At 40.0% G+C, this 23,921-nt stretch overlaps 1 protein-coding gene across 1 annotated transcript in view; it reads right to left on the reverse strand.

The window, feature by feature from the left end:
• The window catches only part of EGFLAM (EGF like, fibronectin type III and laminin G domains), a 253,564-nt gene that overhangs the window by 56,573 nt on the left and 173,070 nt on the right, over positions 1–23,921 (reverse strand). The window contains 8 exon segments of the mRNA XM_020996039.2: positions 411–536; positions 8,109–8,298; positions 11,597–11,698; positions 11,700–11,742; positions 13,761–13,861; positions 14,471–14,571; positions 15,569–15,887; positions 16,798–16,913. Of these exon segments, the coding sequence (XP_020851698.1) occupies positions 411–536; positions 8,109–8,298; positions 11,597–11,698; positions 11,700–11,742; positions 13,761–13,861; positions 14,471–14,571; positions 15,569–15,887; positions 16,798–16,913 (1,098 nt within the window).

The following is a 23,921-nucleotide window of genomic DNA, read 5'->3' on the forward strand; positions in this document are numbered from 1 at the left end:
TACAGAATATAGTCTACCCAGCATGGCTTTCCTTCTTAAAAATCAACCAAATATTCCCAAGTGAACAGGTTCTACATGCTTCAGATACAGTATCCATTTATAGGTTTAGTTTCATTTGAGCTCCAAATGAAGCACCTCCCACTTTGCCCAAGGTACAGCTGACGAGTATGGGCTTGTTTGAAAGCTCCAGTCCAAATGAATGAGACAAGGGGTGTTCCAACTTGGCCAACTCTCTAACCTCTTCTGAAAATGCAACTCCTGAACCGCTCTCTGAGACTGAGGTTCCATGGATACAAAATTACATTAACACGTGAACAAGCAAGCAGCCAGACACCAAACTCTGCCTCTACACCCAACTCTCCTCTCATTCGGTATCCCGCTTGCTAGTTAGCGGCTCACTTCCTTCTCACCGTCTTCACAATGTCTTCCTTTAAATCCCAGGGGACAAAGACAAATGTAGGAATCTGCTTTGACTGCGGTGCAGGTGCCTCCATTGATGCAGGAGGCCTCGTCACAAATGCCGCTGCTGCATTCCCCTAAACACACACAGAGGAGGAATCAGGAGAGATAGGCACTTACCCTCGAACACCAACCCACCAAGAAAGCAAGAATCATTGTTCCCAACGCATTGGATTGACTTCCTTCCCAGTCCTGAAAACTTCATTCCTACCTCAGCAAAACCGCAAACCAAGTTTAAGGACAAGTCCAAACGTCCCTTCATTTTAATCTGATTTCCATTGGGGTTTTACAGAGTGCCGCAAAGCCTCTCTCAAACATGGTGGAAACAATATATCATACATTAATTCATCAGGCATTTTTATGACCACTCACCGGGATGACTGGGCCTTTTCTGCTTTAATTAATCTCTCTGTTGTTCTCATAAACACATAATTCAAACTCTCAGAATGTCACTAGATTGTTTATGTTATAAGCATTCTAATTTGTGTAACCTCAATTAGCTTAAGTGCTGTCTTGTTTAGTAAGTTTGTTCCTGGCCTGATAAGCCCTGAAGGAGTTAAGTGTCTGGTCCTAAGCTTATTAACTACCTGAAGGTTGTTGACTGTTCTGCCTGGGCAGTGCACAATCCATATTACGGTAACATATGGGCCTCATAATTACCATTCCCACCTCCTCTGTACCCTAGTAAGTGCCCTAGGGCAATGCCACACTGAAAGAGTCCAAGCAGGAGGTGGATTTTTTCCTCCATTGAACTTATCAGGGGGAATTCGTGAGGGATTTCCTTTTTAATTTGCAAATGTACACCATCCAAGGAATGGGAAATATTTGGCTTATACTTGACTGTTTCTCTGCTGCTTCTGTAGACTGTTATTTCCCCTTGCACAAAAGAGCTGAATTAGACAGATGGGCTCCAATCTGGCCTTGAACAAACAGTATAGGTGAAAGCAAAATGTCTTGCTGTAGCAGGTGATGGAAGAAGGGGTCTGAGGAAGCTCCAAGACTGTTGAGAAAGTGAAAATGCTGTCTCATTTTCCCTGACTGGTTAACAATTGCCTGTTGCACTCTCCCAATACTTCATAATTCCTCTGGCCCTTTCCTAAGTATGAGGAGATAGCTCTCAGAATTTCTCCAAAAGAAAAAAACGAAATAACCCACCACCTTCTCTTCTCCCATTCCAGCCCTGGGTTACCCTAGGGGTGCTTTCTATCCTTAGAAATATGACGTGAGCTGGACCAGCCTTCACTGACTCTCTCTCAGTATTTGCAGCATTCATCCAGCCACTGAAGCTGACCAAGTGTTGGAGGGAGGAGGGAGGAGGGAGGCAGAGCATGTTGGGCAGAGAAGGGAGGGGAATGGCAAGGGGGTACTGATGAGATGTGAAAAAAGCATTTCGTTTCCAGGTGACTGATCTGCCATCATCTGTGCATCCCATCTGGTGGCCCCTCAAGAGCTTAGACAGACAGAGCTGGTGGTCTCTGTCCAGTTGGAGAATCTACAGATTGGTGCTAGTACTCTCAAAGTTCAAAGTCCACAGACAGGCTGAAGCAGGGGAGCCTCTGACCTCACCTCTGACCCTTGGAGAGCATATTCTTCATAGACCTCCCCCTACACCCTCCCATCTTTTACAGCACAAGCTTCTGTTCAGATGGGTCCAGGATAAGGATCTCAGGATTCAAGATTTAGAGCTAAAAGTGACTTTGGAGGTCACCTAGTGTAAACACCGTGTTTTATAGTTAAGGAAACTGAGGCTCGGAGAGAACAAGTGATGTTGTCTTAGGTCACACTGGCAATAAATTTTTTTCTAGAAAACTCAGAACCCAGGTTTTCTAACTCCAAATCCAGTATTTTTTCTAACATCAGGCTGTCTCCCAGGCTAAGCACATTAGAAAAAATATGGCAATTGAATTAAAAAAATGGTTACGTAGTTACTGTGCCCATCCCCATGGGAGATATATGTTTTAGACAGGGCTTCTAGTTGGGTAAAGGGATATAACACAAACCCAGATAACTATAACATGCAGGTGTCACATAATGAGACACAATGAAAGCTGAAGGGGAATATCAAAACCAAATTGGATGGATCAAGGAGAGCTTCCTGGAGGAGCTGACATTTGAGATGGGATCTGGAGAATGACCAGAAATTCAATAGGAAAGAAGGGGAGGAAGAACATCCCAGGCAAAAGGATGAACAAAAGCACAGAAATGTGAAAATACAGGGCTCTGGGGAAGAGAATACAGTGTGATATTTAAAAAGTTTGAGAGACATAGTTTCTAGATAATTAATCATTTTATTAATAATGCTAGCATTTTATTAATAAAAGGAATAGTCATTTGGCTATCTTTCTTGGACCAAAGATGACTCATGGTGGTAGTCTCACAGTTTATACGCCCTTGGAAGAGTGGATGTTCCTGAGGGTGGTGATCAACTCTGATTGGTTAACAAATAATGAGAGAATGAATACTATAATGAGAAGTGAGCTTATTCCAATGGGGATCTTGAGATAGGGACACTGAGCACCCAAGTCTTGGTCAAAGAGACTTATCAATTTCCACTATCACCCGTCTGAAAAAAGGGAGAATCCACATTTTCCCAGACCTGATTGAGTAAACACAATGAACAGGAATTCACACCTAAACTTAAAATTTCTGTTCTTTCTTTGATTAGATCTTAGCTTTCCTGGCTGGGAAAGGCTTTCAGAAAGATTTCCCACACTGGTTGATTTATGGATGAGGAAGTAGAAAAGGGGAAAAACCTTGGTTCTAATTCAATAATTAGTTATTAATACATGAAAGAAATAGTCATTTTTTACAATAGTGCAGTCTGGTTGGAACCCAGTGGGGAATAGTTAGATAAGGGTGGATTTGCAGAGTGGTATCAGATTGTGGAAGGCCCTGAAGGCCAGGCAAAAAAGTATAAAGTTTACTCAGTAGGCAATTTTGTTATTGTTTAGTCATTTTTCAGTTATGTTCGATTTATTGTGACCCCTTTTGTGGTTTTCTTGTCAAAGATACTGGAGTGAGTTGCCATTTCCTTCTACAGCTCATTTTACAGATTGAGGAAATGAGGCAAAAAAGGTTAAAAAGGGTCACATAGCTAGTAAGTATCTGAGGATGGATTTGAACTCAGGAAGATGAGTCATCCTGACTCTAAGCCCAAGACTCTGGACTGTGGCGCCACCTAGCTATCCTAAGTAGGTAACAGTGAGCCACTAAAGATGTCTGAAAAGAGGAATCTTGGCAGAGTTGCCTGGCACAGTATACTTAATGTTGACTGATAGATTTATGTTAGACCAGATTTATGTGAAAGGAAATTCAATCTGGCAGCAATGTGCATTACAGCTATCTGTACTTATGTCATATCCCCTTACCCAGAAAAAAACTGTCTAAAATGTATATCTCTCACTGGGCTGAGCACAAGACCCTGAACACAGTGGGTGCTTAATCAATGTTTAATTGAATTGAATAGTCTCAAGAATGGAGTAAAAAAAAAGACCCACTAGTAGGCTACTGTTATAGTCTAGGCAGGAGGTAATAAAGAAGCTGGAAGTGGAAATAGAGAGGAGAGGAAGGATTATGAGCTATTTCTAGAATCATAGCTTTAGAAAGGAAAGGGTCCTCAAAAGTAAACTAGTTGAACCTCCTCATTTTATAGATGAGGCCCAGAGAGGTAAATAATTTGTCAGGATCATGTAGTTAGTAAGTAGAATATTCAGAATTTGAACCCAGGTCCTCTGGCTCTGAATCTAGTGTTGCTACACTATGTCTCCTGCCAAGAGTCAATGATTTTCTGATGTTATGGTCTTCCTACCAAGGGCATATTGGTCTGGAGAGCATGAATACACTGGGTAATGTGAAAGCAAAGAAGAAATGGGAGATCACAGGAGGAAGAATATGTTTGAGTGTGTGTGGTGTGTGGTGTGTGTGTGTGTGTGTGTGTGTGTGTGTGTGTGGTGTGTGTACTGGAAGAGATAAGGAAGGAGGTGAGAATTGTAGTTGTGCTGAGTTAAAGATCTCAGAGGTAGAGCCATATTGTATACAAATGGTTCACCCCTGACAGTTCTCCCCCTAAGTAGAGCTATTTAAACAAAATTTAGACGCCTATTTTGGGGGGCTTTCTATTCTACTTTGGCATGGGCAAGACTAGATAGCCTCTCTAAGTCCTGCCTCCTCTGAAGGTTCTATGATTCTGTTCTATGAATTACCATGGCTTCACCAGCCTCTTTTGGAAGATGATCACATTAAAATCAGAACAGTCCACTGCCATAGTATGCAATCTGCTGGATTTTTTTAATTTATAAGAAGTTTTTTACTGTTGAATAACTCAAAACAAAAAAGTATACTCAATTGAGAAAAATGACAAGACCTAAGCATATGTCCCAGAGGATAGGACCTTAGCAACATAGATGTAGAGACGGAAGTGACCTTAGATCAATGAGTCTAACCCTCTCATTTGCAGGAAACTAAGACTAAAGTGGTTAAGTGATTTGCCCAGAGACTCACAGCTATTGGGTGTCTGATGTAGGATTTGAACACTTTGCTTTCTGATTCTGTGTCCATCTTTCTATCCACTGTACTATGCTGCTTCTGATATACTCAAGAAAAATGGAAAAAGATGATCTAATTGACTTTTGCCATCGAAGTTCATGAGGAAGCCTCCTGTGGAACTTGTAGAGATAAATGCTGGCCTGAGCAGGAAGTCAAAAAGCCGGCAGGTCTAGGCACTTGTTCAATTTTGTGACATCTGCGCTATTTGTCAGTTCCTGTGATTGTTCAATGAGGTAATGGCTGCCTAATTAATCTATGTCTCAGGGCAACTCCCGGGCTAGTCACCTATCAGAGAAGAGGCTTCTGCCCCATGACTGCTAGATTTCTTGTTCGAGGTTAAATCTAGAGCAAGGGGAACCCTGGCCAGGAAAGATGGCCGGGTCTTTTGTGGTTCATCATTATAGCTGGCAAAAGGAAGACTGATTTAGAGTTCCTTAAGGGGCCAGTCTAGGCACACCTACGAAGTAATAAGAATAATAAAGATTCACATCATGCCCTAACATTCGACAAGTTACAAAGTGCTTTACTCACAACACTGCGAGGTGGATGGGGCAAAGGTCATTATTCCCAATGGATAGATGAAGAGCCCGAAGCCCAGAGGGGATAAGCAGCTTGATGTCACAGTCACTTAATGATTGAATTGGGCCTCAAGCCCATATTTTTTGGTTCTAGGTGTATCCAAGCTGGCTTGGAAATTGTTTTAAGTGTCTTTCTGTTCCTTTTTTTTTTTTGGATGCCTTCCAGACTTGAAAAATTTACCTGCCTCATGTTTCATTCTGTCTTGTCCTTGCCCACTGACTGTTTAGTTTTGTTTGTTTGTTTGTTTTGTTTTTGTTTTTGTTTTTGCTTTTTGGTGAGGCAATCGGGGTTAAGTGACTTGCCCAGGGTCACACAGTTAGTCCTCCTGACTCCAAAGCCAGAGCTCTATCCACAGCGCCACCTAGCTGCCCTGGACTGTCTAGTTTTAATTTAATAAACTAACACAAGCTAAAGTTGTACTTCTACTTTGAATTCTGCCCCAAGATCAAACAGAAGAGTTGCCTGGGTTTGGCGGTGAGATGTTATTGAATCCCAGACAAAGGCAGACAACTTTCATCCCAATCCTGGTCAGAGGCAGCCATGCCCATATGATTTCCAAGGGCTCCCCTACTGGCCAAGCTATCTTTGCTTCCACGATCCCAGACTGGTGGGTGGTAGGGATCTCTCCCTCACTTTCTACTTTCTCAGAGGAGATTGTTGACATAGGAACCCAAGAGAAAATAGGAGTGCTGGTCATTCCTATCCCTTCCATATGTGGACCTGTCACTTGTGGAACAGTAAAGTGTCTATAAACATCTGTTTTTGGAGAAGAAAATCTTATGCTAGGACAGATATGCAGGAGTGGTAATGGAGGTGGGAGTGGGGAAGAGTGGCAAGGCTGGGGAATAATTCTTTCCCTTTAGTAAGCAGGTGTAGAATATTAGATGCATCCTCTAACAACAATTCTTCCATTTCCTTAAAATGTTTTAAGCACCAAACCCTAAATAGAATCTTTTTAGCTGTTATTATTATTCTTGCCCACCTTGCTCCCAAGCTATGGCAATAGCCTTCTGTCTTGAGTCTCCTCCTTAAAATATGTCTTTCCTGAACTCTGCAGACAGAATTTCCCTGAAAATACTGCTTTATTCATGTCATTTCATTCTCCTGTTCCCAAAAGAAGTTAGTTCCCCATTGTCTACGAAATAAGACATTGGCGTTGGCCTGGAATTCCAAGGCTTCCATAATCTTGCCCCAATCTCCTTTCCAGTCTTTTCTCCCATTCCGTGAACCATCTCCTCCAGTGAAACTGGTTTATGACTGTTTGTCAAACAACACCCTATATGTTCCCATATCTTTTGCTTTTGCATTCCTACCACCCAGAGAACTCTCTTACCCCTCTTAATCTAAGGAGGCACTGTGGCGCAGCGGAAGGAGATTGGATTTGGAATCAAAAGACCTAGGTTCAAATCATAACTGTCTCTTACTACCCATGTAACCTTGGGCAAGCAATTAACCTTTCTTAAAGAAGCTATTGGACTACATGGCCTCTCAGATCCCTTCAGCACTAAATATGATTTCATGAAAACCCTGACCATTTTTCAAGGCCCAGCTCAGATTTAAAATTTTATTTTAAGTTTTAAGAATTTCATCTATTTTTTTTCTTTATTTTCCCCCTTAGCTTACAACATTCATCAGTTCCCCTAAGAACGTATAGCTGTAGAATCTGTAGGCATCTGTGACATAGTGGAGAGACCATCCGGAGTCAGAAGGCTTGGGTTAAGATTACAGCTTCAACACTTACTAGCTGCTGTGACTATGAGCAAGTTGTTTTCAGTTTTATGAGCCTCAGTTTCCTCATGTGTAAAATGAGGATAATATACTACTTACTTACTTAAAAGGGAAGTCCTGACAACCAGATGAGATTGGATGTGTGCAAAGCATTATGTAAAATGTAGAGTACCACTTGCCATTGTGATTACATTAGCATTCATTTGCCATTTATCTTGTGGTGCCTTATAGTAAGTTAGTTACCTTTTAAAATTAGACTCAATTCAATTTAATTCAATTCAACAAATTTATTTTGCTACTAGCAAGACCCAAATACCAGGCAAGGGATAGAGTATTGAGTTTAGGGCCAGGGATTGTAGTTGTTGTTGAATCATTTTTTCAGTTATGTCTGACTCTTTATGACCCATTTGGGGTTTTCTTGGCAGAGATACTGGAATGGTTTGCCATTTCCTTCTCCAGCTCATTTTACAGATGAGGAAAGTGAAGCAAATAGGATTAAATGACTTGTCCAGGGTCACATAGCTAGTAAGTGTCTGAGGTCACATTTGAACTCAGGCCTAGCGAGCGTTCTATCTACTTCAACACTTCGCTGCCCCAGGGTGTGTGAGTAGGGAATGTCGAGGGGTGAAATTCTAAAATATTGGATACATGCATCTTTGAAGTGCTCAACCTGGCCTTCTTTGGTCCACGGCCCCTCCTTTGGTTTTATTAGTAACATTCTGTCAAGTACTTTCTTACCCAACTCAGCTCAGAGAAACTAGAATGTAATTCTACCCAATCCCATGTGTGGTACTTACCTACATCAGCCCCACTTAGTGTCCTCCCGAGTGGCCAGGGCCTCAAGTCGATTTTCTTCCCATTGATGGCTAATGACTGAACACAGCCCTTAAAGCCACGGTTTGTTCCAGTTGCTCTGACCAGCCAATAGGCACTGGGAACCCCACCAAGGTAGAAAGGAGTCCGGAATGTAATTTTACTGTACTGGCCCTTTAACAAGGAGAAACAAACAATGAACACACACAAAAGACTTTAAAAGGAAGAATATGAAGAGGTAAGAGATGGGCTTAATATTTTAACTTAGGATTTTTTTTTAAATTTTTACAATTTGAACCCCTAAATTACTGTATTAGCTACCATGGATAGTTCCTAATTGGGTATGATTCCAGACAAGTTCTCTTGCAGGTGGGCAGAGGAAAGGCAAGATACTTCAATGTTCTTAGGTTTTGTGTGATTGCACACGTATAACCTATATCAAATTGCTTGCTTTCTCAATGAGGGGGAGAAGGGAGGAAGGGAAAAAAGAATTTGGAACACAAATGAACATGTTAACATTAATGTTAAAAATTGTTTTTACATGTAATTGGGAAATATTTTTCATAAAGTTAAAATAATAATAAAAAATATACTTCTGTGTTAAGAACAGTTGTGTGGTGGGTGAAACCCATAGGGCACCAAAACACAAATGCTCTATTTCTAGCTCTCCTAGTAATTTAATATCTCACGTTTGCATGGTCCTTTTAGCTCAACACATTATCTCATTAGAGCCTCAGAACAACCCGGTGAGGTAGATACTACATATTATTCTCCCCATTTTACAGATGGGGAAACTGAGGTTCAGAGGGGTGAAATAATTTGCCTGTAGTCGCTCAGCTAGTAAGTTATCAGAGGCAGGGCTCCAGCTAAGATCTTCTGACTCCCAGTCCAGCTTTCTTTCCACTATATCACACTGCCTCTCATTGTTATTCACTGTTCTTGTGCCTCTGTTTCTTCATCTGAAAAAGGGGGTAATACCAAATGAAATTACTACATATAACCTTATCCACTGCCTCCTACTGCCAAAGTTTCAAAGAACTCTGTGGCAATTAAACAAATTATGTTTTTAAATTCTAGGGTGGAAAAATATGAATGCAACTCAAACTAAGATACCAAAGTCTTGTGCATTTTGGCACCACAGGGAAAACACTGGCCAGGAGTCAGGATATCCAGATCCTAGTCCTGGCTCCGTCACTACCTGGGTGACATTGGGAAAGTCACTTCTCCCTCCCAGGCCTTAGGTTTCTCATCAGTAAATAAGCAAGTTGGACTAAGAGACTGTTTAGGTTTTCCAGCTCTGATATTCTTTGGCTCTACAGTTCTACATAACAAAAATGCAATTTGGATTAGTTATTTTTGACTTTGAGTCCAAACACCATGCTGGGTTTTCAAGGGAACAAGACAAAGGTGTCCTTGAAGAATGTTCTCATTCCTGTAAGACCTCATTAATCCAGGATTTTTTCTTGAAGGGGGGTGGAAAGGTATCCTGTAGGATTTGCAAAAAGTCTAATTTGTGGAAATTTAGCAAAGAAATCTGTAGTTTATTCCTTGCAGACACATTCAATATTTATTTTATTTCATACTTTAATAAACAGATAAGAATTCAGGAGAATGTAAGATCTCTGAAGGCAGGGACTGCCTCACTTTCATGTATACATCCCCAGCTCCCTCCTTCAGGCCTCCATATTGATTGATTGATTGATTGATTTCTAATTAGTACATTGTATGCTTCAGGTTATTACTCAAGAGGCCTTAAAATGTGATTGCAGTCTCTTTGCCTTTCCCTCTAACTGGGACCACTGTTCTCCAGCCCTACAGTTTTTATGCTGTTTGCTTAGCAAGCTCTTTCTTTTTCATGGCTTGCACAAGAGTGAACTTCAGTCAACCTACTAAAAATGAACACGGTCGTCACTAAAGATTCTCATTAAAGCCCTTACGTGATTTCCTGAGACAAATCCTGACTTCTCCTTCCTGTCATTGCTTATGTCACTCTAAACTCTGGCCTTATGTCTGCCTGATCTCACAGGAGCCACAGTCTGAATTATTGTGAGCTCAGAAGCAGTGGGATCTGAATCAAAGAGGTTGTAGTCTCTATCCACCCTTGTTTTCGTTAAATCTTCGAGGAATGAGCTCTCATGTATTATGTCTCCCCAGTGGGCGAGGGCAAAGATGGACATAAGGAGAAAGGAAGTGAATGTCACAGATACACAGAGGCATATTTGCCACATTTCCCCTCTGACAGCACAGCTACCTACCTGGTTATAATTGCAGGTTAGGTTCCCTGGGCATTTTGCTAACCCAAATTGTTTGTTCCAAACCAGAAATTAAAATTATCTAGTGCATGACAGAAATGGGAATGGTAAGGTGAGTCACTTTATAGTCCAACACTAAAAATATTTCACCACTTCCTACAGACGTAGTCTTGATAAATGGCTTATTCTCAAACACTGAAACAAGTGACCTTTGCAGAGCTCTTTAATCAAAAGATTGTGATATATTGGTGCTTTTTGGTTTGATAATAATAATAGGCTCAATTCTCCTGGTACTGGCCTTTTTCCACCATTCCTAACTTTAAAGTCACAGTACTAAGAGAATAAGGCTTTCTGTGTATGTGTCAGCAAATATATGTGTGTACAAAGATGATACCTTAGTAGCTGTGAATAGAGATGGTTTCATTTATTATGTCCCTATCCTCAGTTCCCAAGGGCAGCCAGATGACACAGTGGATAAACTGGTGGGCCTGAATTCAGAAAGACACATCTTTGTGAGTTCGAATCTGGCCCCAGACACTAGCTGTGTCACCCTGCAAAAGTCATTTAACCCTATTTGCCTCAGTTTTCTCATCTGTAAAATGAACTGGAGAAGGAAGTGGAAAACCAATCTGGTATCTGTGCTAAGAAAACCCCAAATGGGGCCACAAAGAGTTGGATGTGACTGAAACAATTGAACAACAATAACAAAAACAACAACATGTTACTCTAAAGAACGGAACTACAACAAATTTTAAAGAGATAGATTTTTAGCTCGATCTTAAGAAGAACTTCCTGATTATTTTTGGATATGTATCTATGATTTTATCAGTGTGGATGTCTAGCTCAACTGACTCAGATGTATATCTTAGAAAGGGACACTAAGAAATCAGTAATTTACCCACGGTCACACTGCTAATGTGTGTCTGAGGCAGAAATCATTGCTAAGGCTGTCCTAGCTATGCACTGCACCATGCTGCCTATATTTCAAAAAATTAAGGCTACAGAAAAATGGGAATGAGTTAGCTCATGAAGTAGTGAGTTTCCCTGAAATTGGGCAAAGTTCCAGCTGGGGTATGAATGACCACTTGCTGGGGGATATCATAGAAGTTTCCTCCATGAGGTGTGGGTTGAGCCTGCATGGTCCCTTCCACATCTGGAACTCTATGATCTACAAACAATGGGCTAGTGTGGGAGAGAACACATGGAAGTGAAAAACTCACCTGAGACTGGCCTGTCGCTGGGGTGCCATTGTTCACCTGGAGTAGCCCATTCAGTCCATCCCTGTAGATGCTGACAGTGTGCCAGCTGCCTAGTTTTATTTTTGCTTTCACTCATAATGATGGCCACCCCCGTTCCACAATTAAATCTGGAGAGAAGGAGGAGAGGAGAAAGTGCTTGTCAAATAGTCTCATTTCTTCTCTTGCCAGAAGGAACTCTCTTGGTATTCAGACTGAATCTGTTCAGAGGCACATTTGAGATCTAAAACAAAACAAAACAAAAAACAAAAACCAACCATCCCACCCTACCATTCACATATGGATGGAGGGACAGCTAGGTGGCACAGTAGATAGAGCTGCAGGCCTGGAGTTAGGAAGACCTGAGTTCAAATCTGGCCTTAGAAACTTAACATCTGTGTAACTATGGGCCAGTCACTTGACCTCTGTTTGTCTCTGTGTTCTCATCTGTAAAATGAGGATAATAATAATACCTAACTTCCTAGGGCTGTTGTGAGGATCAAATGAGATGATATTGTAAAGTGCTTAGCACAGTGCCTGGTATATGTAGGTGCTATATAAATATTTTTATTGATCTAAGTCTGGCTGACTTGACTGAGTCAAAATAGCTTTTACGTTGAAAACTTGGCTCTTTTCACAGGAAAAAAAAGCCTGAGCAATTATACCCCTTACCTCTACACGATGCATTGTAGAGATTGTCAACTGCCTGAAATGGACTGAAGGAACAGATTTTTAGAATGTGAGTCACTCCTATCCCAGTCATTTCTCCAAGGACTCTTCTAGCTCCCAAGTTGGCAGGCTAGATGGTATTAATAAAAATGTGAAAACCAAGCCTTTGAGTTCTGATTGGCAAGGTTGTCAAAACAGCTGCTTGTGCCCAACTGCGTGAAATATGCAATCCATTTTTTTCCATAGCAGCATCCCACTGAGGGATGAATTTGGAGCAGGAAGGAATACTTGTGGGGTAAAGTGTTCTCTTTGTCTTAATTTGGCACACCAATCTACTTTCTCCCTATCTATTATTCTTTTGTTCCAAAAGACCCCTAACTAGATAGTCAAGATTGGTCAGGCAAACTACAAGCCTTACCTGGTCAGTCTCACCTATGACCACCACTAGTTCCCTCACCCAGACACTCTTAGGGAAGGAACAAGAGAGTAACCAATAGCCACTCCAACAGGAATTTGCAATATCAGTATCTTCCCCCATAAAATCTCCCCATAATCCAAAGTAGCTCCCCATTAGGAAAAAGCCAAAGACCCCAATTCTAGCCCAACTAGGATGGGTATGACTCCTTCCCAGCATCCACCCAAACTACCTTGACACTAAAAGGCATAACTTTTTTGAATGATTCTTAAACTTCAGCAGCCTACAACCTCTTTAGGATATTCTATTGCACCTTCATATCCCTTTTACTCTCCAGCCAAGAAAACCTCAGATCAACTCAAAGTTGTCACACTGGGATCTGGCTTACAGAAAAGAGTTCAGGACTAAAGGAACAAGGTGAAATGGAACTTCCCAGGAATATGGGGGATCAGTTTCTGTGACTCCCCTTGTGATTCTTTTATGATGTATTAGGAAGCTAAAAGGACTCCATTTCAGAAAATGCTGGGAAGTGCTGTCTCTGTCTTCCACCATCCACATCTAAATAAAGCCCACCTTCAAAACACTTCCTCAATATGCTCAGCCTCAGTTGACATAAGGAGCCAAAAACTGACCCTCTTTTAAGTTTCAAGGGAGACCCCAGAAGTTCAATATGCTGAGATAGTTGTAATCATAGTTTCAACTGTTCATGATTTATAAACTTTGATCGTATAATCTTTTAACTTTCATGTCTGAAGGCTGAAGAGTTCTCTTGGACCCACACATTGCTTTGATGCCTCTTTTTTTGAAGGTAAACTGAGGTTAAGAGAAATGAATTGTCGCAGGCCATTCTAAGAATCCTTGGACACTGTTACCACCCCCCAGTTCTCCCATTTTTCCTTGTGGGGTAGTGATACAAGTAAGTTCATGACATAACATTTCACTTCTTCCCCATTTCCTGCTATGACCTTTAAGTACACATGCTAGTTAATTTTTTTTTTTGCCAGTTGGCCAAACAAACTGACTAGAACTCACATTGGAAAAGACACTATTTTTGTCAGGTGTTACCTGAACTGGAGAGAACGCCGGACGATTGCCAATGACATAAAATCTCCCCTTCCATGTTCATTTTCTCCACAATACAACAGTAAGCCGTCTTCCGTTTCTGCCTGTTATTGTCAGAACAAAAGCCACATGAAGAATGAGTACCTGTTCTCCAATAAAGCCCCATCTGGAAGTTTTTCGACATTAGAAATCCTTAAACATTCTCCTATTCTATGATGTTACAAAGGGGCAAATGTGTGAATGCAAATGGGGGTTAGAGTTTTGTGGATCTATGACAGAAAGAAGGCTTAGCTGTTTTTAGACTTTCTCTTTATTAACCTGGCTTGATCTAAGGTTGGGGCTTGGACAAAACTCATCTATGCAAAGCAGCAAGCACAGGTAAGATCCATCTCAAGCTTACCAAACTCAAGTTTCATAAAAGGTCATTCATTTAAAAAAAAAATCTTTTCACTGAGCTGCTTCATAACTCCATAGCATGGCATTCTATAGGCTGGCTTCCTGCCTCCAGGTAAGTAGGACAGGAGAATGAAACAAGATAACAGAACAGTTTTCCTTCACCAAACCCTTCTGAGTCATCTAAGCCACCCAAGAGATTTCCTTCAACTCTATACTTACTTGATTTGATTCATTTAGTAAAATACATAATAGTGAAGACAGACATTCTGTGCCCTGGAATAGACTTGGATTGTATAGCACAATTATATCTTTCTTACCCTAAATTCAAGGGTGATCTGAAATGCTTGATAAGAGTTCTTTAGTGGTTCCATGGTTAAGTAGGAGTGGCCAAAGAACTGAGGATATTGGATGAAAATATCTGAAAAGGAAAGAGAAAAGAATTCAGTTTTCTCATTCCCCAAGAGCAGAAATTGATATATATTTAACTTGAAATACCTTTGGGTGAATATTAAAGATGGAGAATCCCTTGTATTATTAGTCAGAGTTAGTTGACAATATGGTAAGCCCGATGGGTCTTTGTCCTTTCATCATTGTGCTCAGTTATTCCTCTTATTCTAGGCTAATGTGATTTTATGGTTCTGTGATTAGGGATGGAAATTAGGTGCCTAGAGAAGGTGAATTTCCTGACAATGTAATGATAGTTTTAAAGAGGGATCTCCTTTTCCTTTACTGCACGTTTGAGTAGGAAATCCCCTTTTTTGTAATATAAATTTCACCAGTCATGTGCACCCCAGAACTAACACTGCAATTCACCCCTCAACTTTCCGCTCTCTCAAACAATGATCTGTAAGTTAGTCTCTGATTCCCTTCAGTGCCAAAAGGATTTAGCTTGTGTACAAAATACATGAGATTCTCTCGCATGATCAGCACCCAATAATAGCACCATATGTATACAGGACTCTGAGAGTCAGGTTGGCATAATGGATAGAGAATTTTCCTTGGAGTAAAGAAGACCTGGGGTCAAGTGCCATCTATGACACTACATGACTCTGCATGAATCACAACCTCTCAGTGCTCCAGGTAGCTAAGATCATAAAGCACAAAGTAGGTACTAATTAGTATTGGTTGAGGGAGTTTCCTCACTGGAAATTTCCCATACCAATGAAATAAGAGATACAGTCTAAAAAACTGCAACAAATTAAACACAAAACTTCATGGTTATGTCTACGTGATCTTATCTCCTACTAAGTTTACTACAAGGGGTTAACTCTCACAGACCATACACAGCTGGGGTGCACCTCTAGGAGTGGGCTCAGAGAAAGGAACCTATGGAGAATGGAACTGTTCTAGATCCCAGGTACCTCTATGTCTACCATTCTCTCCAATGTTGACTGAGCACCTCTGGGAGGACTTACCTTCTGCACAATTCTCACCACCTTTGCCAAGGTTGCAGTGGCATCGAGAACCACCCAGGTTGTAGTCATTGACACAGAAGCTATTAGCTGAGCAGATAGTTTCATCACAGGACATGTCAAAGAGCCCTGTCATTGCAGCCATGCCACTCTTCCTCTCTGCCTTTGCTGTGGTGGTATGGTGGACTGGTGTGGTAGTGATAGGGGAAACTGAGGTAGGCGGCATAGGCCTTGAAAGATACTTTGGGCTAGATCTAGGAGGCATCTTGGTTTCCACGAAAAATTTCCTATGGCTTCCTTTGATGGCAGGAAGTGATTTGATCTAATGTAAGAGGAAAGATAAGAAGGAAACAGTCACATTATTGCTGTCATCATTATGAACATCATTACCATTATTATTATAATTATTCCTATCCCCATATACATTCCCCTCCTCATCACTCTCATCCTTATTCCCATTTAGATCATTGTCATCACCAAGAACCGTCCCTATTTTTATCCTCACAATCCCCATCACTATGACCAATATCTCTGTCCCTATCATCCCTGAGGGAACGGACTGTTTGATTTTTGTCTTGGTGTTCCCAACACATCACACAGTAGGTGCTTAATAAATGCTTGTTGATTGACTGATTGATCATCATCACCATCCCTATCCCAATCTGCATGCCAATCATCACCATCATCATCACTGCCTTACGTTTGCATTATCTTTTGTATCTATTTAGAGCATAGTTTAATTGGTCTTGATATAACCCTGAACAGTAGGTAGGGCAAGGATTATTATCCCTATTTAGTAGAAATTGGGATCCAAGGATGTCAAGTAACTGGCTCAAGCTACACAGCTAATCAATGGAAAAGATAGAACTAAAGAGTTTTTTGGAAGCTAATTACTTCCCATGAAGAAGGGCCAAGTGGTGAGAGAATTCGTGTTTTCCCCCTCAATATGGCAGTTGAATTTTTAACATTCCACTTACTATGAAATCTAAAAGTTTTTTCTTGTCTCCAGATTGTGAAGCCAGTGAACAAATGACCCATCATGGTTGGGATTTGGCTTGGCTGATGTTAATTTAAAAATACCTGGAGTGGAATGTCCATAGAAAATGACAGTTTCAAGACAAATTGATCTATTTAAAATTTCAAGCTAAAGGTTCACAGTCCGTTGACTAACTTACATGGTTTTACTAGAAAACAAAAACACATTCAGCTTCAAGAATGAAGACTTTTGTTACCTCTTCAATGTAAATGTCAAAATCAGAGTCATCAACGTCAAATTCATTTTCATCACTTCCTCCTGTGTCTGTGATATACCGTGGCTCAGAGGTCCCACTTCCTGCCTCTTCTGTACCTGAAAGAGCAAAGTCAGCATACCTTCCATCAATATATCCCTAGATGTTTATTATTCTCCATTTTCTCACCCCACTCCACCAGGTAGAGAACTGAACTAATTTCTTCAAGATGGATTTAGGATGTTGAAGTGACCAGAGTCTGCCATTCTTCCTTAAACACTCAATATACCGATCCATGTCAAGAATGAAAGCATACAATGACATAAACATATGTGATACAGAAAAAAAGGTCCCTTCTGGCCAAAGCATTTGCATGAGCTTTGGCAGGATGTTAGAATCCTCAGAAAGGGAAGGGTGGTGATGGACACAGCATTAAGTATAATGAGAGCATCTTTAACAAGTAACATCTGGGGGCAGTTAGGTGGCGCAGTAGATAGAGCTCTGGCTTTGGAGTCAGGAAGACCTGAGTTCAAATCCAGCCTCATACACATGACACTTACGAGCTGTATGACCCTATGCAATTCACTTAACCGCTGTCTGCCTCAGTTTCCTCAACTGTAAAATGGAGATAATAATAGCACTTACCTCACGAGGTTGTTGTGAGGATCAAATGAGATGGTATTTATTAAGCATTTAGCATAGCAATGTCTGGCACATAGTAGGTGCTTAGTAAATGCTTGTTCTCTTTTCTTCCCTTCCCTCCACCTGTCTATGTCTAAGGCTGAGCATAAATCACCTCCTTAAAAGGGAAGAAAGCCATAGATACAATAACAACAACAATATAATTGAAAAGATCATTAAAGAGAAGCCAAACTCTGAGTAAATAAAACCAATAATGGTCCTGAGAACAGGTTATAAACCATACTTCCCTCTTCTGAGCAGAGAGGTGAAGGACTGTAGAAGCAGAATAGTACATACACTTTGAGATTTGGACACTGTATTAGTTGTTTTTGCTGAAGCGTTTTCTTTGTTGGGAGAAAGTTAAAATCTAGGATGTGCTTTGGGTGATGAGGGAAGAGAGATGCAGACATGCCATGATGTAAAAAAAAAAAGGCATCAATTAAGCTTTTTTTTTTTAAGGAGGTAAGGCTTGGGGAGAGAAACAAAAAGAATTAGCCAGTGAGTAGAAAATGTGCTGGCTTCCAAGCTCAGGAACATGTTGGCAGAGCAGAAGAGTCTATTTTCACCTTCTCTACAGTAATTTCCAGCAGTTCTTTAAAGCCCCCAACTCCTGCAAGCTGTCAGGTCTAGCATACTGATGACTGCTTTTGCCAAGCCAGGTATCTGTACCATCCCAGCCGCATGCTAGGTGTTTTCCCAAAGAGAGCTGCCAAAATCAGGTTCAATTCATTTTTATTGTTATTATGTTATTTGATTGTTATTATTTTATTATTAGGTTATTGTTTTATTGTTATTATTAGAACCTATTTAAAGCATAGCTTCCCAATTGTGTAACTTCAGAGGAAAGAATCCATGTGGCGAGAAAGAACTATAACAAAGATCTTAAGTTCTTCACTGGTCTTGAGTTCCTCCTAATTTCCAGCTTTTGGCTTCAATCCATCCTAGACACTACTGCCACATTAATCTTAAAGCACCACTTTTATCACAGTATACTCTTTTAAAAATATTTAATATTTTATTTTTTTCCTTAATTACATGTAAAAAAAATTTTTAACATTCATTTTTAAAAAAAATTTTGAGTTCCAAATTCTCTCCCTCCCTTCTTCTCCTCACTGAGATGGCAAGCAATCTGATATAGGTTATACATGTATCACAGTATACTCTCAACCATAAACCTTCAATGGCTCCCCATTGCCCACAGGATAGAGTCCAAACTCCTGACATTTAAAATTCTTCACAATGTGGCCTCAACCTACTCTTCCAAATTTATCCCCATTACTTCCCTAGTACAATGCTGGCACTCTAGCCAAACTGGATTACTTGCTGGTCTATGCTTTCCAATGTCAATTCCTACTCCTTAAAATACTCTTTCTCCTCCCTTCTCTCACCTTTCTCCTATCTATTCATAATCAACACGTTCTTCAATCTCTAGTTCATGTTTCAGACCATTAACAACCTCTTCTCCTCTCTGAACTTCTAGCACTTATCTGGGTATATGTCTCAATAGATAAACAACTGGGCAGCTATGTGGCACAGTGGATAAAGTGCTGATCCTGGAGTCAGGAAGACTCTTCTTTGTGAGTTCAAATCCAGCCTCAGATACTTACTAGCTATGTGACCATGGGCAAATCACTAAACCCTGTTTGCCTCTGTTTCCTCATCTGTAAAATGAGCTAGAGAAGGGACTCGCAAACCACTCCAGTATCTTTTCCAAGAAAACCCCAAACTGGGGCATGAAGAACCTGATATGACTGAAAAACAACACAACAGATGAATGTTATGCTTCCCCATGTGACAAATCTTCTATTGTCCTGCAATGTTATATAACTTTTAATGTGTTTATATTTTGTCAGCCCAAATGCCATTGTTCTCTGACTTGGCCTAGTGCAGTTTCCCTTGTGCACTTGGGGGAGCCAGTCTGAGGTTTATACTAAGACCTTTCTTTATGTGGGCATGGCAGGCTTTGTTCCCCTAATGATGTTTCCATCACACTATGGCCATCCTACTGTGAGCTCTTCTTTCTTTGCCCAATTTAGGACCAAAAACAGTCAGAGCTGGGGAGTGGGAGTGGGATAGCGTGTTAAAGGCCATTCAGTCCACCATGTCCTAAATTATACAGAAGAAGAAACTGAGGCCCAGAGAGGTTAAGTAGTTTGGTGTTTGTACAGCTTGTACTGGAATTTACACCTTCTGATTTCAAAGCCACTTCCAAATGTCTTTCCCTCACACTATGTTGTGTTAAGGTTTCAGGCAACCAGTTTTTATTCCCACGCTACTGAATAAAAATGAGCTAGAGAAGTAAATGGTAAACCATTCCACTTTCTTTGCCAAAAAAATCCAAACACACTCACAAAGAATCAGACATAACTGAAACAAAACAATAACAATGCAACTTATTCCTGGACAGCCAGGTAGTACAATGCATAGACCACTGGACCTGGAGTCAAGAGGACCTGAGTTCAAATCCCGCTTCAGACATTTATAAGCTGTATGATACAGGGCAAGTCATTTAACCCAATTTACCTCAGTTTTCTCATCTGTAAAATGAGCTGGAGAAGGAAATGGCAAACCACTCTATTATCTTCACCAAGAAAACCCCAAATGAGGTCATAAAGAGTTGGACACTATTGAAACAAACGACAACAAAGAAAATCTCTGATTTCCCCTTTCTCCTCTTCTAGCTCTATACTTTCACTTCTTTCATCTCCTATGCCTGGAATGGACTCTTTCCTCACCCTCACCATCCTATCCCAAAGCTCCATTTTTTAAAGGTCATATTTTCATACATCAGGACCCAATGCAGGCATCACTTCTTCCATGAAGCCTTCTCTGATTCACCAGTTAAAAGAGATTATTCCTTCCTGACATTTTTCATAGTTCTTTGCCTCAATTTACTCTTTGCACTTATACTCTCTTCTATATCATAGCATTTTGGCAGGACCCTTCCCTCATTAGAATGAAAATTCTTTGAGATCAGGGACTATGTCATATCTATATTTGTATTTCCATTGCCTAGGGAGAAAAAAGCACATTATAGGAACCTAATAAATGTTTGTTGAATGAAACTGAACAGAAAATGGAATACTCTTGACAGCTGCAGAGGTTGAATCAGCCAGATTCATGAGTACTACATACAACAGTCACTCCATCTACAAGAGTCAAAGGTGCAGGGGACTCATGCTAAAGAACAATCCAGCACAACAGACACAAAAAGACAAGTTATGGAGGAGGCAATGACCACCAGCAGAGAAATCTCCTTGCTGCTGGCCCTTCCCCATGTGGATGGCCACTGTCTTTGATTTGCACTGACTGGGACACTCAAGCAGAAGGGCTTTCCCCATTGCCCTAAACAATATTATTTTTTATCTTTCTTTAAAAATGCGGCTCTCTGCCCAAAGGGCACACTCTTTTTTTTGTTTTGTTTTGTTTTTTGTTTTTTTAAATTTTATTAATTTATTTTGATTTATCAATAATCACTTCCATATGTTTTTGAGTATAGAATTTTTCTCCCCCTTCCTTCCCACCCCCCCCAGACAGCGTACAATATGATATAGCTATACATTTACATTCCTATCAAACATATTTTCACATTAGTGGCATTGTAAATAAAAATTAAAACCAATAGGAGGAATCATGAGAAAGAGGAAACAAAGCTCAACAGAAGAGAAAAAAAAGATAGCAATTCAACTTTCATAGCTCTTTCTTTGGATGTAGATAGCATTTTCCATCACAAGGCCTCTGGAGATGTCTTAGATCCTTGTATTGCTGGGAAGGGTTAAGTTTATCAATATTAATCATTGCACAACGTGGCTGTTATTGTATTCAACATTCTTTTGGCTCTGCTCATTTCACTCAGCATCAGATCATACAAGTCTTTTCAGGTTTTTCTGAAGTCAGCCTGTTCATCATTTCTTATAGCACAATAGTATTCCATTACATTCATATACCACAACTTGCTCAGCCATTCCCCAATTGATGGGCATCCTCTCAATTTCCAATTCTTTGCCACCACAAAAAAAAGCTGCTATGAATATTTTTGTACATGTGAGTCCTTTTCCCATTTGTATGGTCTTTTTGGGATACAGCCCTAGAAGTGTTTTTGCTGGGCCAAAGGGTATGCACATTTTTGTAGCCCTTTGGGCATAGTTCCAAATTGTTCTCCAAAATGGTTGGATCATTTCACAACTCCACCAACAATGCATTATTAGTGTTCCAATTTTCCCACATCTTCTCCAACATTTATCATTTTCCTGTTTTGTCATGTTGGCCAATCTGATAGGTGTGATGTGGTACCTCAGAGTTGTTTTGATTTGTATTTCTCTAATCAATAATGATTTACAGCATTTTTTCATATGACTGTAAATGGTTTTAATTTCTTCATCTCAGAACTGTCTGTTCATATCTTTTGACCATATCAATGGGGAATGGTTTGTATTCTTATAAATTTGACTTCTCTATATATTTTAGAAATGAGGCGGCAAAGGGCATACTCTTTGACCCAGCAATACCACTTCTAGGTCTGTATCCCAAAGAGATCATAAAAATGGGAAATGGACCCACATATACAAAAATATTTATAGTAGCTCTTTTTATGGTGGCCAAGAACTGGAAATTGAGGGATGGCCATCAATTGGGGAATGGCTGAACAAGTTGTGGTATATGAATGTAATGGAATACTACTGTGCTATAAGAAATGATGTGCAGACGGACTTCAGAAAAACCTAGAAAGACTGGTATGGACTGATGCAGAGTGAAATGAGCAGAACCAAGAAAACACTGCATATAGTAACAGTCACATTGTGCAGTGACTGACTTTGATAGACTTAGCTCTTCTCAGCAATGCAAGGATCTAAGACAACTCCAAAAGACTCATGATGGAAAATGCTATCCATATCCAGACAAAAAACTTTGGAATCTGAATGCAGATGGAAGCATACTATTTGCTCTCCTTTTCTTTTGTTGTTTTGTTTTGTTTCTTCTTTCTCGTGGTTCCTCCCATTCATTCTAATTCTTTGCAACATGACTAATGTGAAAATACATTTAATATAAATGTACAAGGAGAGCCTATATCAGATTGCATGCTGTCTTGGGGAGTGGAGAAGAGAGGAAAGTGGAGAATATTTAAAACTCAAAATCTTACAGAAGTAAATTTTGAAAACTAAAAATTAATTAATTAATTATAAAAAATAGATTAAAAAAAGCAAAGTATGGCTTTCTGATTGCATTGCTCCAACAAACTCTGGGTAAGGAGATTTTCTTTACCAAAGCAGATCAGTCATTGTTCTGCAACTTATAATCTTAGAACACTCTCTGGGAGCACTGTGGATGAGGTGAGCTGAAGCCAGCTTGGACTGGCTCCCAAAATCAATTGTGAAATTTTCACTATCATCATTTACACTTGGAAATTGGCAAATGTTACAAATCAGGGTCAAATTGTTTTTTTGACTTTCTAAACTTATGAAAGTAATGGAAAAATGTTAATAATACAGATTAAACCTAAAAGTGTGTCATGTCTACTAGTTTTATATCCCAAAGAAATCAAAGAAAAAGGAAAGGGACCCCTATTTGTACTAAAGTATTTATAGAAGCTCTTTTTGTGGTGGCAAAGAATTGAAAGTTGAGGGGATGCCCATCAGTTGGGGAATGGATGACAAGTTGTCATATGTGATTATGACGGAAAATTTGTGCTATTAGAAATGATGAGGGGGATGGTTTCAGAAAAATCCGGGAAGACTTATATAAACAGATGTAAAGTGCACTGAGCAGAACCAGGAGAACATTGTACACAGAAACAGCAATATTACACAATGGTCAACTATGAATGACTTAGCTACTCTAATCAATGCAATGATCCAAGACAATTCCAAGGACTCATGATGAAAACATATTATCCACATCCAGAGAAAGAACTGACAAACTTTGAGGGCAGATTGAAAACATACTTTTTAAACTTTTTTTCCCCTTGCTTTTTTTGGATAAAATAACCAATATGTTTTTTATAAAAATTTATTTATTTTTAGTTTTCAACATTCACTTCCACAAGTTTTTGAGTTCCAAATTTTCACCCCTTCTCCCCTCTCTCCCCACCCCAAGATGGCATGCATTCTGAATATCCCTTCCTCTGTCCTCTCATCTATCTCTCTCCCCTTCTCTTATCCCCTTCCCCTTCTATTTTCCTGTAGAGCAGGATAGACTTCTGTATCCCATTTCCTATATTTATTTCCCAGTAGCATGTGAAAACATTTTTTTTAAACATATATTTTTAAAACTTTAGGTTTCAAATTTTCTCCCTTCCTCCCTCTCCACCCACCCTCATTGAAAAGGCAAGCAACTCAATATAAGTTGTACATGTGCAGTTATGCAAAACATATCCATAGTAGACATGTTGTGAAAAACTAACTCTATTTCCCTTAATCCTATCCTGCCCTCCCATTTATTCTATTCTT

The sequence above is a fragment of the Phascolarctos cinereus genome, unplaced genomic scaffold (genome assembly GCF_003287225.1).
Source record: "Phascolarctos cinereus isolate Bilbo 61053 unplaced genomic scaffold, phaCin_HiC Scaffold_4;HRSCAF=312, whole genome shotgun sequence".
NCBI lineage: Eukaryota > Metazoa > Chordata > Mammalia > Diprotodontia > Phascolarctidae > Phascolarctos > Phascolarctos cinereus.